Consider the following 18,805-nt stretch of genomic DNA (forward strand, 5'->3'; position numbering starts at 1 on the left):
AAATGATGAAAATGTATTTTGATGCGACAGATAATTATGTTTCATGCATATCACCGCCAAACAGCATTTAGGGAATTTGAGACATGTTATTATCTGTCTTTTACAACATTCACTTGTTGAGAAATAACAGTCAGCCTGTTTTACCTTTTTAATTGAATTTTTGCATTGACAAACAAAGCACAGATCTTACCAAATAAAGTACATGAGTTACATCAGTACAGTTTGGATCATACAGTAGACTTTGTCCTCTTGTCAAAGGAAGGCATTTAACACCCTATGACTTGGATACAAAGACCAAGTGCAGGCGTCCTTTCTGCAATAGATCAACAAGGTTGCTGGGAAGATGAAGATTCTGCTATTACCTTTTGAAATGGCACTGAGATGTTCTTTGCAACCACTGACTCCAGGAGGTGGTTTCAGCATTTGACATCACTTTGAGCCGATGGAATGAGTTTTTCAGTGTCTACTACTACAAGCAGTCAGGTACTTGTAGTAGTAGGCAGGATCCAGGTCGGGGACAGAAAACGGTCCACAAGAACACGTAATGGCAGAGAGACGCTGAAGACACATGACAATCTAACATGATGAACAGCAGGGGAATGAAACATGATTATGTCTCAGGTGCGAATACTCAGCCATGTGTTAGAAGCATGATGTGCCACCATGAGACAGGTATGTGTGTTTAGTGGTAAAATGAACATGAACTCCAGGTGAGTGAGTGCTTAGGCCACCCTGTGCACCTACAACAGACAATACAGGCAAGTGCACAGACACATCATGTCTCTCCAGACAGAAACACAGCATGAAGGAAGAGGCAGGTGTAAACCAGATCAAGCCATAAGTTTCATTGCATTAATTTTACACAAATTGAATAAAATTTTCAAAAAAAATTTTCACTGTTTAAAATAAAAACAAGAATCCACATGTGGATCCTGTCACTGTCACAATTTGATTGCTTTGTCTTCTTGGAAAGAGTCTTCTTTCTACAGAGTTTGGTGGAGATCAGCTGACAGCAGTTTGAGTAGTAATCTTCTGACAGATAATATGCAGTAGTACCTACCTCACTGTCAGAGGTAATGACAGATTCTTCAGGTCTTCTCCGCAGTGTGCCTCTCAAATTTGTTACTTAGTCGGTGTAAGGAAAGAAGCCAGAGCAGCCTCATCCCTTTTGATGTGTGATTAAGAGAAAACAATATGTGGAAGAGTTCACAGTGTGTCACTGGTGCACAGAATTACTCATTCTTTAGTTGACAGGTTGTAGTCAGTCTTAAGGTGCCCTGACAATTGCACGACTTTGATTCGCACACATTGTCGTGATGATCTCCACCTGCTGTGTTCCCAGCTGGACGCCATGCTTTGTTCCACTGGATGCCACGTGTTGTGCTCTGGACCCTGCGTGTATAAAATAATTATTTCATAGCGGATAAATCATTTTTTCTCAGAGTTGGCTGTTGAAACCGCCTCTAATTGCTTCTGGAATCACAGAGGACCGCTCCAGCAGCAGCTTTTTATTTCTCTGTCTCTGCTGCGCTTAATGAGGTGGAGATGCATTTGGAACCATCTAAAAGGTAATACCCCTGTCACACATAGCCAGAATCACGCAGAATGGCATCAGAATGACGAATCGGCGCACATCCGAAAAGTGTCCAGTTGAAGTTCGAAAACGTTCTGACAGCCATTTGCAAGAGTCCACATGACAGGCAGGTTGGTCAAAAACTTTGACATCAATCACGAACTGATGACATGAAAGAGTCCTGTCATTTAGCTAGCTCGCTAAACCCGGAGTTAAGTGCAGTGAGCTGGTCTTTCTGCTGTGCAAGCTGCCGACTATGATGGCGTACCACAAGCTGGAACAGGTCTGCTGTGTCCATTGTTGGCCAGATTGATCTGACAGGCAGGTTGGTCAAAAACGGTTGGACACAAATGCAAGGCTCACACAGACAGCTCTGGTTAATAAAAGACTTTAGTGGTGTGGATAGCAGAGGTTGGTACACAAGTGGGCAGTCCTAAAAGCACAGCAGTACAAAAATCACCAGGCTAAGGCGTGGTCGTTCAAACAGGCAGGAGGTCATAAACACAACAAGGCAGGCAGGACTATGGAACACGGCGAGGAACTACTGCATCCACTGAACTTATATAACCCCACGTGATGAGCTGTAAATTAGGAATAGGTGTGAAGCACTGGAACATACTGGTTTGATCTGACTGACATGAAATGTGGTGTGGATGTGCATGGACCTGGGCAGACGGAGACGAACAGAGACAAGGTTAATGATTTTAGATACTGGGAAGCAGTGTTAATTTCATCAGACGAAACGAGATGAAATATGTTCGACAACAACCCTTTTTCCGATGACTAAGACAAGGCAATGACGAGACGGCACCAATGTTCTAAAATCACTGACTAAAACTGTGTAAATGTGCATTATTGTTGACGAATAAAAGCGATAGATACGGTACAATCACATACAATATCTTGAGGGAACCTGTGTAGCTTAAAAACCTGCAAAAGCACCACTTCAGCCATCTCTTTAGCAGAGGGAAGTCTAGGCAAAGGAATAAAATGAACTATTTTCGACAACCTGTTCACGACCGTCCAAACCACTGTATGACCCTTATAGGGTGGAACACCGGTTACAAAGTCCAATGAAATGTGTGACCATGGCCGGGTAGGAACAGGAAGCGGCATTAAAGTGCCCGCAGGCGGGCGATTGGATGATTTATGCTTGGTACATACTTGGCAGGCATTTACATACTCAGTCACATCTTTACATAATCCTGGCCACCAAAATCTTTGCTGAAAACCGTCTTTTTGATCCCTGGATGACACAAAAACTGACTGTCATAACTCCACCAAATAATGTCGCCCCTGAGAGCCCCGGGAACAAAAAGTTTGCCCTGCGGATAACCAGCGGGAACCGGCGTATCACCCATTGCTGATTTGACCCTTGACTCAATTTCCCAAGTTAACACAAAAACAAACTTGTTGAGGTACTCCCGCTAAACATCATTAACCAGATTCTGGAACACGGCACGTGTGTTCATGAGTCCAAAAGGCATGACTAAATATATAATATAATAAACTTCTGCCACTGCACCCTCCTCCTGATCAGAGGTCAGTTTAGCACTGGGAATGTGAGGACAATGTGATTGCGTGGGTCAGTGAGTGGGTAAGTGACAGCTCCAATGTCGGTGCTGTCTGACTCATCTGACTGTCTGTGTCATCTGACTTGTGTGAAATATGATTGTGCTGCATCCTGCAGGTGTGCATGAGGCAGCCCGGATGTGTTCTGACACGGCTGACCATGCCTCTTTTCCTCCCAACTGCGTCCGGATTATGACCATATTTGCTGTGTCGGCCTGGTTCCTGCACTTTCTTTCTACGTGTGACGGGGGTTTTAGTATTTGTCATGTTTATATTGTAATAGCTTGGTAAAACAGTTGCATGTTCTTTTCTTCCTACGAGTAGCTGTAAAATTATATGATAGATTTAACATCTCATTATATTCAGAGCAGCTGTGCTTTGATGCGGTGCGCTGACGCAATCACTCGCACTCACATGCAGTGTTTTTTAATTGTTTGCACAATGTTCACGTGAAGTTCAGGTTATTAATGCATGATGGACATTTTGAACATTTCAAAATTTTCTTTGCGCACTTGCACAAAGCCGAGCACAGTTTACAACGAGTTTGAAATGAGTTTACTCTCCTGCACGGCAGAGTGCGTGCAAGTGCACAAATCTAAGTCGTGCAACTGTCAGGACACCTTAACTCCTGATTTACTGCCTTTGTCAAGTATGGCTCTTGGAGGCGTGGCTTATCGTCATGATTGAAATGCCTTTCCAGATCTGCAGGCTCTCTGAAGTGTAGTTTATTGCTGTTTCTGACTGTGTGTGTACGCTTGCAACAGGATGTACCAAGTTTGAATAAATTTTCAAAACAAAAACCACACCGGCTCGCTGTCAATGCTGTTTTCTAGTTTAATGTACTGTAGGTACACGTCTTTGTTCCACTAGAAAACCTTTATAATTTTGTGTACTTTTATATCTGCAGTTATTACTTGAATCCTGCACTTTTCAGCCTTTCGATAACTCCATAACTAGAAGACACTCAGAGAGCGCATACCTCTGCCATTATCCATTGCCAGGGAGCACTGTGGCTTCATGGTTAGCACTGATGCCTCACAGCAAGAAGGTCATGTGTTCACTTCCTGCCCTTTCTGTGGGGAGTTTGCTTGTTCTCCCTGTGTTCGCGTAGGTTCCCTCCGGGTGCTTTGGCTTCCTTCCACATCCAAAGACATGCATGTTAGGTGAATTAGAAACTTTAAAATTGGCCGTAGGAGTGCGTGCGGGTGTGAATGTGTTTTTCTATATGTGGCCCTGCGACAGACTGGCGTCTTGTCAAGGGCGTACCATCATGCCCTAAGACTGTTGGGATAGGCTCCAGCCCCCCTGTGACCCTTAATTGGAGTAAGTGTGTGTAGAAAATGGATAGATTATCCATCGCCACACTAAATTTCATCAGTGTCCTCTCACAACAATTTGAGTTAAATTGTGCCATACATTCTGCTGGATTTCAGTTCCAAAACATATCAGATATCTCCCAATATTGAACCACTTATTTCCTGGAACACGTTTCACCAATTTTCATTGAAATCCATTCATTATGTTTTGAGTTATCCTGCTAACTGTCAAACAAATCGACAAACAGAGGTGAAAATATTACCTCCTTGGTGGAGTTAAAGATACCCATTCAACTGGTATTGGGAGTAGACCAAGTAAGTCTATTTACAGGGCCACACCAAGGTAAGAGTTGTTATGTAAATTTAAATGAACACTTAGGCAAGACTTGTTTGAAAAACAGAACTATTATCAAAGCACACAAACTTAAGTATCAGACCAGCACACTAACATATATACACTGTGTGTATCTGGACCACACCTCGGTATTTTATGGCCCGTGGGCCGTATCCGGCCCTTTGACTCACTCGGACCGGCCCACAAATACTTGGAAATTAAAGAATAATATTTACTATTCTGGCAAGTTAGTGTTGCGGGTGACCTTTGTGCACCTCCCAAGTTGATGGTGGCTGTGTGTGCATGTCCTCTGAAGTATAGCGGTCCCTGGCATAGAGCGATCAACCCACGTCACAAAGCCTGGCACGGCGCCACTGCATAATGCACGCCGCACAGCTGTGATTGTGAATGTTTCATTTTCACTTTCATGTACTCTTGATGTGCAGGCTTTTCAGTGATCGGAAAAGTGCAGGATCATTCGTCCACCTTTTCTCAATGATTTGTGGCTTTTTGACTTTTTCTCCTTCGTTCTGCTGTCGTCGTGTGACCGGGCCTTTATGATAGAACTAAAACCGCATTGCTTTTATTTGTTCTCGGAAATGATTAATCCAATCAATGTGTATGGCTCCTCAACAATGTCTGCTCATGCATAAAAAGAGAGAGGTGGACGCTGAATGCAGTATTTTGATGAAGTTTAGTAAATCCAGGTACAGGTCCTCTCTCACTGATTCACTGATGATCATCTGTTACCTGTGTTTCACATCTCCACCTCAGACATTCAACTTGACTTTGATACACTTGTTAAAGATCAACAGAGATGAGATGTCTCTCACTGAATAAGAAAAACGAAGTGAAAAACACTAAAATGTGGAATGTGGTGGAAAATACAAATGTCATGTAAGCACATGATGAGAACAAGTGAACTGGGGCACTCTTCTCTTTTTTTCTGCACAGTTCAGTGACAATGATATTGTGATATTGTGATCTGGTTTACAATGACAATTTTTGCGATGTCTTCAGAAAGCTAAGAACCTCCTCGTTCCAACAGTATCACTTTCAACAGTATATTAAACTCAAAATGCGTTTTGGGGTCAATGTGACTGAAAATTATCACAAATGTAATGAGGCAGAAATGTTTCACATTTTGTTCCCTATTGTCTTGAAAAAAATTGATTGAGTAAATTACACTTTTGTAAGGTAACCTCTGTTTTTTCATCGCCTAATCAGAACATCTAATAGTTTGTCAAAGTAATGCTATTTACTGCTTTTTACATAGGAATAAAATGATTATTGTGCAGACTTGAGTTTAGCCTTTTGGCCCGGCACTCCACAATATTTCCTGTTTCTCATTTGGCCCTTTGCAAAAAATAATTGCCCACCCCTGATCTAGACAAACACAAGAGGTTTGCTGGAGACTTTGGAGTCATCCTGCACTTTGGCTTTCCCTCAGACGCTGGGTCGGTTCTCCGCCCGTGTCCGAAACATAACACAGACACTGATCTTTGCCATAAGAATGAGTTAATGAAAGCAGTTCAAGGCCAAAGTGTCACAGTTTGAGAAGCTTGTGTCAGTGTTTAGTCACATTTATCATCCAGCATGTTAAAAACAGGAGTGAATAAGAAGGTGCACTCAGAGAAAATAAGGGTAAATTATTATTACCTCCTGATGGAGGAGGACAGTCAGAGTTCTGTCACCATCAAATGTGTGGGAAATTGTAGGATGTTAAAGAATGAGATAAAAGGAAAACATCTTTCATGAAGAAAGGGTAAGTAGCATCACCAAACTTTTGCCCACTGATGATTTTCCTGCAAAAATTCCTTGTAATCCATCAACCGCTTCTTGAGTTATACAATCCTCAAACGGAGAGACTGCATCACACAAAACCTCCACATTCCTCTTTTGGTTAGCAGATGTAACTACTCTAAATGGGGTGTTCAGAGGAGCCATGCTTCCAGAGCAGCCTAGAATTCTGCAGTGGGATTAATAGCATTATTCTACTGTAGTTTACGTACATTACCTCTGAATGAAATGCAGTATTACAGGCAGAAAAAATATGAAGTCCAGGCCTCCCACAGCATTATAGTAAAGCTGTTTCATGTTCAAAGATGGCTTTCTCTGTGTCTTTCTTCCACAAACTGTGAATGCTGAAGCAACCAGCCAAACCTGTTGTGCATATAGTTTTTCCATTGACATTTTCCAGAATTGTCATTGGGTGTCTTGGTGGCTTCCCTCACTAGTCTCATGCAATCAGTCACTCAGTTTTTGAGGATGGCCTACTTTAGGCAGTTTTTCCATTCTGTGTTGTGCTTTTTCCATTTAAACTGAGCAGAAGCAGATATGCAATACTTACTTTGTGAGTAAAAAAAAAAAAGAAAAAAGACAACATAGAATAAGAATACATGTGCTTATGTAACAGGAAACAGCATACAGTTATCCATTTAGTTTTGGATACTTTAAAATACAACTCCGATTCTAATGAAGTTGTGATGTTGTGTAAAATGTAAATAAAAACAATGCAATGATTTGCAAATCCTCTTCAACCTATATTCAATTTAATACACCTCAAAGACAAGATATTTAAAGTTGAAACTGACAGACTTTGTTGTTTTTGTGCAAATATTTGCTCATTTTGAAATGGATACCTGCAACACATTTCAAAAAAGTTGGGACGGGGCAACAAAAGACTAGGAAAGTTGATGAATACTCAAAGAACACCTAATTGGAAACAGGTGAGTGTCATGTTTGGGTATAAAAGGAGCGTTCCCAAAAGGCTCAGCTGTTCACAAGCAAAGATGGGGCGACGATCACCACTTTGTGAACAACTGCGTGAAAAAGTAGTCCAACAGTTTAACCCCTTCTAAGTCTGTATATCCCATCGATGGGAAATTTCACTTTTTATTTGTGAGATACTGACAAGCCAAAACGAGGCGGGTGGTAGGAGAACAGTGTTTCTCAATGTTCCATCATCTACAGTCCATAATATAATCAGAAGATTCAGAGAATCTAGGGAACTTTCTACACGTAAGCGGCAATGCCGAAAACCAACATTGAATGCCCATGACGTTCGATCCCTCAGGTGGCACTGCATTAAAAAAAACCCACAAACATCATTGTGTAAAGGATCTTACCGTGTGGGCTCAGGAACACTTCGGAAAACCATTGTCAGTTAACACATTTCGTTGCTACATCAACAAAGTGCAAGTTAAAACTCTACCATGCAAAGCGAAAGCCATACATCAACAACATCCAGAAACGCCGCCGCCTTCTCTGGGCCCAAGCTCATTTGAAATGGACAGACGCAAAGTGGAAAAGTGTGCTGTGGTCTGATGAGTCCACATTTCAAATTGTTTTTGGAAATCATGGACAAAAGAGGAAAAAGACCAATCCGGATTGTTACCAGCGCAAAGTTCAAAAAGCCAGCATCTGTGATGGTATGGGGGTGTGTTAGTGCCCATGGCATGGGCAACTTATACATCTGTGATGGCACCATCAATGCTGAAATGCACATCCAGGTTTTGGAGCAACACATGCTGCCATCCAAGCAACATCTCTTCAGGGTCGTCCCTGCTTATTTCAGCAAGACAATGCCAAGCCACATTCTGCACGTGTTACAACAGCGTGACTTTGTAGTAAAAGAGTACGGGTACTAGACTGGCCTGCCTGCAGTCCAGACCTGTCACCCATTGAAAATGTGTGGCGCATTATGAAGCGCAAAATACGACAACGGAGCCCCGGACTGTTGAACAACTGAAGTCGTACATCAAGCAAGAATGGGAAAGAATTCCACCTCCAAAGCTTCAACAATTAGTGTCCTCAGTTCCCAAACGCTTATTAAGTGTTGTTAGAAAGGAAAGGTGATGTAACATAGTGGTAAACATACCACTGTCCCAGCTTTTTTTGAAACATGTTGCAGGCATCCATTTCAAAATGAGCAAATATTTGCACAAAAACAATAAAGTTAGCTCAGTGGATAAGGAGCTGATCTGCCAATGTGTAGATCTGGGTTTGAATCCCATACTTGGTACCTGTCTGTGTCCTTTGACATCACATTTCATGGGCATTGTCTCAGTCCACCCACCTGTAAATGTGTACCAGCCTTGGCTGGGGAAGTATCTTGCGTCAGACTGGCGTCCCGTGCAGGGGGAGTCGTAGACTCTCATGCGCTTCACGCTACAGAAACTGGAGATAAGCACCGGTACTAACGTGCCTCAAGGCCTGTATAGGACTTAAAATGAGATCTCTCTCTCTCTCTCTTGCTCTCTCTCTCACACACACACACTGCGCTGTAATTCATGCACTGTTAAGTCAGTTTGGATGTAATTGTCCTCTAATTCATTGTTGCTGTTTGCTTCCTGCTCTAATATGCTGTAATAGACAGCTGAAAATTCAACACTCAGTTGGCGTCCAAACATATATGGACCTGACCGTATGATCATTGCTGCTGGGCTCCAACAGAAAACCACATTCCTTTTCTCAGAGAGAGGAGTCACCTCTGGGGATAAAAGCTTACAGTAGTTGCAACAAAGATGGCCTTTTCAAAGGAGCTTCAGTTACAGCACAGCCTGACTTTCTCCTTTCTTTTTTCCCTTTTCCTCTCCCATATGTTTCCCTCTCTCTCTCTCTCTCTCTCTTGCTCTCTCTCTCTCTCTCTCCTGAGCACTGTCTCACCTCACCACTGAAGCACAATTTCTAAAAAAAATTGTGTTATAAAGAATCTTGGATTAGCGTACGGTAATCAAAGGATTACTTGTCTTAACACTGTGGCTTTTTCCCGCTGTGAGATTGAGCGAAGTGTGAAATATGAAGCGTGTGTTGGAAAGCTGTGCCTGAAATGATCAGTGTTGAGTCGCCTGAGTGTCAGCACACCCAGAAGGTCGAGCACATAGGGCTGACGAGTAGGCTACGCCCATATCCTCCACTCTCACGACTCTGTTACCAATGAAGAACACTACAAATGTCATAATGGAGAATAAAAAGTAGGTGATTCAAGGCAAATTAGGACATGGACTCGACAATGACTGGTTCAGGAAGGATTGTGTATTTTTTTCTTCCGCCTGCACAGTGTCTTCTTTTCAAACATGTGAGAGCTCAATGATACTCTAACTGAACAGGTGATGGTTCTATCCTGGTAGAGGCGTGTTGGTGTCACTCTAGCTCCAAAGGAATTCTCATTATAAGAGTGCACATGAATAAAGCCCCAAAAATGACTACATTTACAAGCATGTTTGAACTTGAAACCTGGTGTCTTTTTAAGGTACAGCACAGGCAGTAAAAAGCATATGTAGCCTATTTATGAAGACCATGTGTGTACTTTTCAGGCTTGTGGAGACAGGGAGCGGCAGTGTTCAGAGCTTGTCCCTGTCTGACAGTCACCTGGCAGAGCTAGATGGAGACACCCTCCGTTTGTTTGGACTCGGAGCCTTGGAGGCCCTGGAGAGGGGCTGGGGAGTTCAGACCGCTGGTGCTGTCACTGTTATAGCTTTCCGCTACATCAGCTTTGACGCCATTGTGCCAACACTGCCACGAATAAGGGTCAAGTTTCCCAATTTGTCGGTGAGGAACACTAGACACAAACCACAATGACCGATGACACTGTTTGCTAATTTGACATCCCGTAGGAAGGAAAAAAATCCATTTTAACTACATGCCAGTGCAGTAAATGGTAAACATGATTCATCATCATCACATGCCATGAGTGAAGGAGCACTTTCAGGAGCTTTGTAAATGTTGACATTCGTTATCCAATTCATGTTGTGGCTGGTGAACGTGTCTTCTCAAAGCCAAAGTAAATTCATTGTGCAGTTTCTATAAGCAAGAAATGGCATGAAACAACAGTTCTGTGAGCATGTTTTAGACTTAATTTTTAATTCTTTGTTATCTATTTCATCTTTGAACTGAAGATCCTCTAAGACAAGAACACCTCATTAACACTTTGTTCCTCCCCAAAGCTAACCTGGCGTCTTCTAGAGAGTATTTAGGGTGTGAGCTATTCGGTTGTGGTATTCTGAGTATTTTTTGATGCAAGTGAGGCTTTTCTGGTAAAGCTATGCTCTTAATAAAAAGTGATTCACATCCCCCACAGGGTGTGTCAAAAACCAATCAGGGCTGCTAAATGTTGTGGTCTTATGGTTGGTACTGGGCAGGAAATGTTCAAATCAAAAGTTAGAATATGAAGTTTAGACATTTTATGGCCAATTACTGGCAGAGTGTCCACTACTTCAAAGTACAAAAAAAAAACAGCATATGGATAAAATCCACCGACTTCTGATTCTGAGATATTGGAAATATTCACAGCTTTAGAACGCTAAAATCGGTAGACTGCCATCTACTTAAATATCAGTATGATGGTCATCACAACAGATTTCAGGAGTAAAATAACACAAATTTTGAGGAAAAGTCTCTTAAGTAGTCAATGAATAAAAGTTCTGGAGAGATGGAGAACTAAATATGAGCTGTTTTATTATAGAACATATGGACCATATGGAATTCTCTTTCAGTCAAGTGAGGTCTGGGAATAGGCAGACAACCGGCCTCTTTCTACCTCCCAAAAGTAGCCATCTATCTTTTGTTGCCAGATACGTTGGCATCTCTTATGCCTTGTTCACCTGCTGTGGTCCTCAGCACTGAGGAATCTGCATGCTGGATCAGGCCCAGCGAAGACTGGCTATAGTGTTGTAGGTGATGTTCCCTCATAATGAGTTAGGGTTAGGTCATATGCCTGATCAAGGTCTACATTGATGACATTGATCACGCTTGACATAAAGTCATTCCAGTGGTACCCATAAAACATTTCGAAGTACCTCATACCAAAGGCATCCAGTCATCATCTTAGGTCACCGGTTAGTGTCCAAGTCTCACAACAGGCCTCCTCACTCAGTCTCTCAAGTGTCATAATTGGGGCATCCATTGATTCCACAAATATTACAGCTTGAGCTGCAAAGATAAGATCGCTGAATATTTCCTCATGGACAAAACCACTGAAGTTACAAGACTCCATGACCGTACCCAAGACTCAGTTCATACAGGCATTGAACAGGATAGTTCCCAGAACACATCCAATCTGAAGGCCAGAATTAATTCTGAAAACTTCATGCTCTGCCCCACTCTGCACAGCACTGCACAGTAAGTCTATAGGTTGGCTATGGTGTCCAGCAACTTGTTGGGAAGTCTGCAAGATTTTAGATATCTAAGAGAAATAAACCAAGACAAACATTTACAGAAAATCAACAGAAAATGAACAGAAGCACTGCCATTATCCACACTTGGATTCAATTAGTACTTGCAAAGTTAGGATGTGGTAATGGTTCATTTCTTTGGCATAAAGCCAGACTGTTCCAGTTGCTGGGTGCCTGTTAAGAATGACTCTTGCAAGCAACTTGCTATGTGCAGAAAGCAGTGTAATGCACCTGTTGTTGCAGTCCAGGCAGTCAGCCTTTTCTTTCCAGAGAGAGACAACAGCATGTTGTTTTTACCAGCCTGTTGGGATTATACCCATCTGCCAGATGGAACCACACATTGCTTTGCTGCCAGGGGAAGATAATCTCTACTCACATGGAGGCTTTCATCCCTGATACCATAGATTACTTCATCACACTGAAGTTTGATGTTTCACAGTTGACTGCCGGATTTGCTACAAGCACTGTGGCACTGGCGATGTCGCACATCACGGCAGGAAGATCAGCCTGAATACAGCTATTCAAAGTAGATGGCCACATGGGACAATACAATAGAGTCATTTGTCAGGACCGAGCTGTCACCCACTTTGACTATGATGGGATGAGGTTTACGTTTGTTTGGAGGACAGTACTTCAGTTTCTCTGGATGCAGGTTGAGGTCATCAGATGACAGATGATGTGCCACATGCTCACAGATTCCTCTATAAAATGTGTTTCTATCGACCCTCTTTGCCATCACAGCACAGTGCCTCTGTTCCTTATGTAGTCCATCATGCTGTGTTCCACAACTCCTCTTCTTAACGTAAACTTTCAGGGTCTTGTTGCAAAATAACTCCCACATTCCATTCAGGTCAGTAGTTGTTTCCATATCTGCAAGTCTTGTATCCAGACTTCATGCAAACTCCAACAAAATAGCTGATCTTTAAGTCTAGCCAGGGTAATTCTGGGATATCAAGCCGACACCAGTCTTGGACTTCAACTGGATCCTTAGGGATGCTACACCAGCTCTTTGGTCTTTGTTCACAATCTAGGTACTTCTATGAACTTCACAGTTCTGCAGGAGTCTCCAGTATGTTCCCACAACAATACAGTACATCTGGAAAGTATTTACAGCACTTCACTTTTTCCACAATTTGTTATGTTACAACCTGATTCCAAAATGGAGTAAACTAATTTTTCCCTCAAATTTATGCTCACAACACCCCATAATGATAACATGAAAAAGTTTTTTTTTGTTGAAAATTTATTAAAAATAAAAAACATGCACCGTGCCCTCCAAAAATATTGGGATGCTTGGTATTTTAATTTGTTTATGTCATTTCAAATACATAAAAATGCAAAAAAATAAAAACATTCTACATTTATCCTCCTTAAGCTCAAACTGAAAGCAGATTTCTACCATTTCATATAAATTAATTAAAAATGTAAGCCAAGATGATGGGTTGCATAAGTAATGGAATGTTTTGGTATAATACGAGGGCTGTCCGTAAAGTATAGGTCCTTTTTATTTTTTTCAAAAACTATATGGATTTCATTCATATGTTTTTACGTCAGACATGCTTGAACCCTCGTGCGCATGCGTGAGTTTTTCCACGCCTGTCGGTGACGTCATTCGCCTGTGAGCACTCCTTGTGGGAGGAGTCGTCCAGCCCCTCGTCGGAATTCCTTTGTCTGAGAAGTTGCTGAGAGACTGGCGCTTTGTTTGATCAAAATTTTTTCTAAACCTGTGAGACACATCGAAGTGGACATGGTTCGAAAAATTAAGCTGGTCTTCAGTGAAAATTTTAACAGCTGATGAGAGATTTTGAGGTGATTCTGTCGCTTTAAGGACTTTTCACGGTGCGAGACGTCGCTCAGCTCTCTCAGGCAGCGTCATCAGCCTGTTTCAAGCTTAAAACCTCCACATTTCAGGCTCTGTTGATCCAGGACGTCGTGAGAGAACAGAGAAGTTTCAGAAGAAGTCGGTTTCAGCATTTTATCCGGATATTCCACTGTTAAAGGAGATTTTTTTAATGAAAGACGTGCGGGCGGATTGCAGCGTCGGCTCGCAGCCGCCGCGACGCTCCGTCACAGGAAAAACACCTCTGTTGGAAGCCTTGAGGACAAGTTGGAACATCTCCAGCTGATAAACAATTTCTCATATACTCACTCCACTGAAAGCCATCAAAAGCCAACTGGATTTTAACAAATGGTTATCAACACGGAGGTGTTTTTCCTGTGCCGCCGCGCCGCGTCGGCTGCGTCCCGACGCGTGGACCCGTCCGCACGTCTTTCATTAAAAAAATCTGCTTTAACAGTGGAATATCCGGATAAAATGCTGAAACCGACTTCTTCTGAAACGTCTCTGTTCTCTCACGACGTCCTGGATCAATAGAGCCTGAAATGTGGAGGTTTTAAGCTTGAAACAGGCTGATGACGCTGCCTGAGAGCGCAGCGTGACATCTCGCACCGTGAAAAGTCCTTAAAGCGACAGAATCACCTCAAAATCTCTCATCAGCTGTTAAAATTGTCACTGAAAACCAGCTTAATTTTTCGAACCATGTCCACTTCGATGTGTCTCACAGGTTTAGAAAAAATTTTGATCAAACAAAGCGCCAGTCTCTCAGCAACTTCTCAGACAAAGGAATTCCGACGAGGGGCTGGACGACTCCTCCCACAAGGAGTGCTCACAGGCGAATGACGTCACCGACAGGCATGGAAAAACTCACGCATGCGCACGAGGGTTCAAGCATGTCTGACGTAAAAACATATGAATGAAATCCATATAGTTTTTGAAAAAAATAAAAAGGACCTATACTTTACGGACAGCCCTCGTACCTGTAAATAATCAGTTTTATTGTCAGCAGCTGATCTGCTCTGTGTCAGCCTGATCCCGTCAGGTCTCAGAACCTAAGTGGAACCTAGTTAGTACTTGGATGGGAGACCTCTTTGGAACACCAGCGGCTATGTGTGTTTCTCCAGGTTACACTGGAGTTGCATCGGGAAGGGCATCTGGCGTAAAACTTCCGCCAAATACCAATGCGGATCTGGCTGTATCCACTGTGGCAACCCTAAGCAAAGATGAGAGCAGTCGAATGGACGACAACAACAACAATCAGTTTTATTGCCAGTTTACTTCAGACGTCAGGGGATGGATATATGAACATTTCCAAGTCACTGAATATGTCTTGGACTGTATTTACATCAATTATGAAGAAATACAAACAGTTTGGCACTTTCTGGTAAATCTGCATGGAGCAGACAGTTCTCAAAAACTGAGTGACTGTGCAAGAAGGAGAAGAGTGAGGACAGAGTGACCATCAGGTTCTTGGTCTCCTCCCAGACTAAGCCCCTTCTCTCCTAATAGCTCAGTTTAGACGGACGGCCAGCTGTAGGAAGAGTCCTGGTGGAGCTGAACTTCTTCCATTTATGGATGATGGAGGCCACTGTGCTCACTGGGACATTCAAAGCAGCAGAAATGTTTCTGTGCCCTTTCCCAGATTTGTGCCTCAAGACAACCCTATCTTGGAAGTCTACAGACAATTCTGTTGACTTCATGCTTGGTTTGTGCTCTGACATGCATTGCCAAGTGTGGGACCTTATATGTAGTCAGGTGTGTGCCTTTCAAAATCATGTCCAATCAACTGAATTTGCCCCAGGTGGATTCCAATTAAGCTGTAGAAACATCTCAAGGGAATCAGTGGAAACAGGATGCACCTGAGCTCAAGCTGTGGTGAACACCTGCTTTAAGAAAAGGGTGCAGCACAGAGTGGCATATACGCGTAAGACTGGAGGAAGGTGCACTCAGGTGGAGGAAAATAAGTATTTGAACACCCTGTGATTTTGCAAGTTCTCCCACTTAGAAATCATGGAGGGGTCTGAAATTTTCATCTTAGGTGCATGTCCACTGTGAGAGACATAATCTAAAAAAAAAATCCAGAAATCACAATGTATGATTTTTTTAATAATTTATTTGTATGTTACTACAGCAAATAAGTATTTGAACACTTATGAAAATCAATGTTAATATTTGCTATAGTAGCCTTTGTTTGCAATTACAGAGGTCAAATGTTGCCTGTAGTTTTTCACCAGGTTTGCACACACTGCAGCAGGGATTTTGGTCCACTCCTCCATACAGATCTCCAAATCTTTCAAGTTTGGAGTTTCAGCTCCCTCCAAAGATTTTCTATTGAGTTCAGGTCTGGAGACTGGCCAGGCCACTCCAGGACCTTGAAATTCTTCTTACGGAGCCCCTCCTTAGTTGGCCTGGCTGTGTGTTTGGGGTCATTGTCATGCTGGAAGACCCAGCCATGACCCATCTTCAATGCTCTTACTGAGGGAAGGAGGTTGTTTGCCATAATCTCGCAATACGTGACCCTATCCATCCTCCCTTCAATATGGTGCAGTCGTCCTGTCCCCTTTGCAGAAGAGCACCCCCAGAGTATGATGTTTCCACCCCCATGCTTCAGGGTTGGGATGGTTTTCTTGGGGTTGTTCTCATCCTTTAACATGGTAAGTGGAGTTGATTCCAAAAAGCTCTATTCTGGTCTCATCTGACCACAAGACCTTCTCCCACGTCTCCTCTGGATCATCCAAATGGTCACTGGTGGACGTCAAATGGGCCTGGACATGTGCTGGCTTGAGCAGGGGGACCTTGCTGGCCTGTAGGATTTTAAACCATGACAGCGTCATGTGTTACTCATGTAATCTTTGTGACTGTGGTCCCAGGTCATTGACCAGATCCTCCTGTATAGTTCTGAGCTTTCTCAGAATCATCCTTACCCCACAAACTGAGATCTTGCATGGAATCCCAGACCGAAGGAGATTGACAGTCATTGTCTTCTACTAAGCTGCGTGCCTGTCATCCCAGCCTTGTGCAGGTCCACAGTTTTGTCCCTGTTGTCCTTAGACAGCTCTTTGGTCTTGGCTATGGTGGACAGGTTGGAGTGTGATTGATTGAGTGTGTGAACAGGTGTCTTTTATACAGGTAACAAGTTCAAACAGGTGCAGTTAATACAGGTAAAGAGTGCAGAATAAGAGGGCTTCTTAAAGAAAAATTAACAGGTCTGTGAGAGCCATAATTCTTGCTGGTTGCTAGGTGTTCAAATACTTATTTGCAGCAGTAACATACAAATAAATTATTAAAAAAATCATACATTGTGATTTACGGATTTTTTTTGATTATGTCTCTCACAGTGGACATGCACCTAAGATGAAAATTTCAGACCCCTCCATGATTTCTAATTGGGAGAACTTGCAAAATCTCAGGGTGTTCAAATACTTATTTTCACCACTGTTGGAGATGCAAGATAAAAGAAATTAAAGACTGTAAGGTGGTGGCAGGAAAGTGTGTAGCTAGACAGCATAGGATGGTGGTTTGTAGGATGACTTAAGATGAAGAAGAAGAAGAGAGTCAGAGCTCAACAAAGGATCAAATGGTGGAAGCTGAAGGAGGAAGACTATTGTCTGAAATTCATTGAGCAGGTGAGAGAGGTACTGGATTGAGGTGAAGCAGTTTTGGACAACTGGAAGAGTACTGCAGATGTGGTGAAGAAGACAGGAGGGTACTGAGTGTGACATCTGGACAGCGAAATGAAAACAAGGAGACTTGGTGGTGGAACGAAGATATCCAGGAAGTCATAAGGAGATAGAGGTTGGCAAAAAAGAGTTGGGATAGTCGGAGAGATTAAGGAAGTAGACAGGAGTACAAGGAGGTGCTGCGTAAGGCGAAAGGTGGCAGTTTAGCTGGTCTAACAGTAATAAGACCAGCTATGTTGTAAGGCTTAGAGATGGTGGCACTAACAAAAAGACAGGAGGCAGAGCTGGAGATATTGTGATTCTCTTTGGGAGTGATGAGAATGGACAGGATTAGTAATGAACATATCAGAGGGACAGCTCAGGTGGGACAGTTTGGAGGCAAAGTCAGAGAGGCAAGATTAAGATGGTTTGGACATGTGCAGAGGAGGGACCCAGGTTATATAGGGAGAAGGATGCTGAGGATGGAGCCACCAGGCAGGAGAAGAATAGGGAGGCCAAAGAGGAAGTTTATAGATGTGCTGAGGGAGGACATGCGAGTGGTTGGTGTGATAGAGGAAGTTACAGAGGATAAAGATAAAAGATAAAGAAGACGGCAAAGGCTGTGAATACTTAAGCCCCTGTCACACATAGTAAGAATGTGCAGGAACCAGGCCGAAATGGCAAATATTACCATAATTTGACGCAGTCGGGGGGAAAGAGGCATGGTCAGCAGTGTCGGAACCCAGCCAACAACAACAACAGCAACTAATCAGTACTATCTGTAAAGGATCTAGGCTATGACCCAAATGAAGATAACCACAGGAAAGGACGGTTTGAATAGGTTTTATTGCTCACAAATAATAAGAATTATTAGGAGCAATGTAGCAGACAGGAGGGATGGTCAAAAGTAGTGTCTTGGTTCAGGCACATGTTAATCAGTCTAAAAATAGCCTCAGCTTATCTGTGGGGGAAACCCCGCCACAGAACAATAATCCAAAACCAGGCAGAAGTGGAGTTCTCACTAGCAACAGTCTTTGAAGGGATTAGGCAGTAGAATGATCCAAAACACAGAATGAATAAAAAAAAAAAAAACAGAGATTCACGAGATCAGAGAAAGTCTAAATGGCAGGTGAAAGGATTGCGGAATGGCAGTGAGGGTTTATATTGTGGTGTCAAAAACACTGTAACTAGAGCACTAAAACAACAGGCAACAACAGCAGTGCGGCTCGGTACCAAAGTCAGTAATGTGGAGTCAAAAACAGTAACAAAGAATGCTAGAGAGCAGAGCAGACCCTAATACATTTATAAAAGACCCGGAGCAGTTAAACCTGGAAGTGCG

The 18,805-nt window shown here is 42.8% G+C and overlaps 1 protein-coding gene across 3 annotated transcripts in view; it reads left to right on the top strand.

Moving 5' to 3' along the window:
- The window catches only part of LOC117523977 (leucine-rich repeat-containing protein 49), a 184,742-nt gene that overhangs the window by 145,155 nt on the left and 20,782 nt on the right, over positions 1-18,805 (top strand). For all 3 annotated transcript variants that reach the window (XM_034185680.1, XM_034185689.1, XM_034185673.1), the window contains one exon: positions 10,114-10,348. In XM_034185680.1, the coding sequence (XP_034041571.1) occupies positions 10,114-10,348 (235 nt within the window). The remainder of the gene's footprint in view (positions 1-10,113; positions 10,349-18,805) is intronic.

Source organism: Thalassophryne amazonica, chromosome 2, assembly GCF_902500255.1.
Source record: "Thalassophryne amazonica chromosome 2, fThaAma1.1, whole genome shotgun sequence".
Lineage (NCBI taxonomy): Eukaryota > Metazoa > Chordata > Actinopteri > Batrachoidiformes > Batrachoididae > Thalassophryne > Thalassophryne amazonica.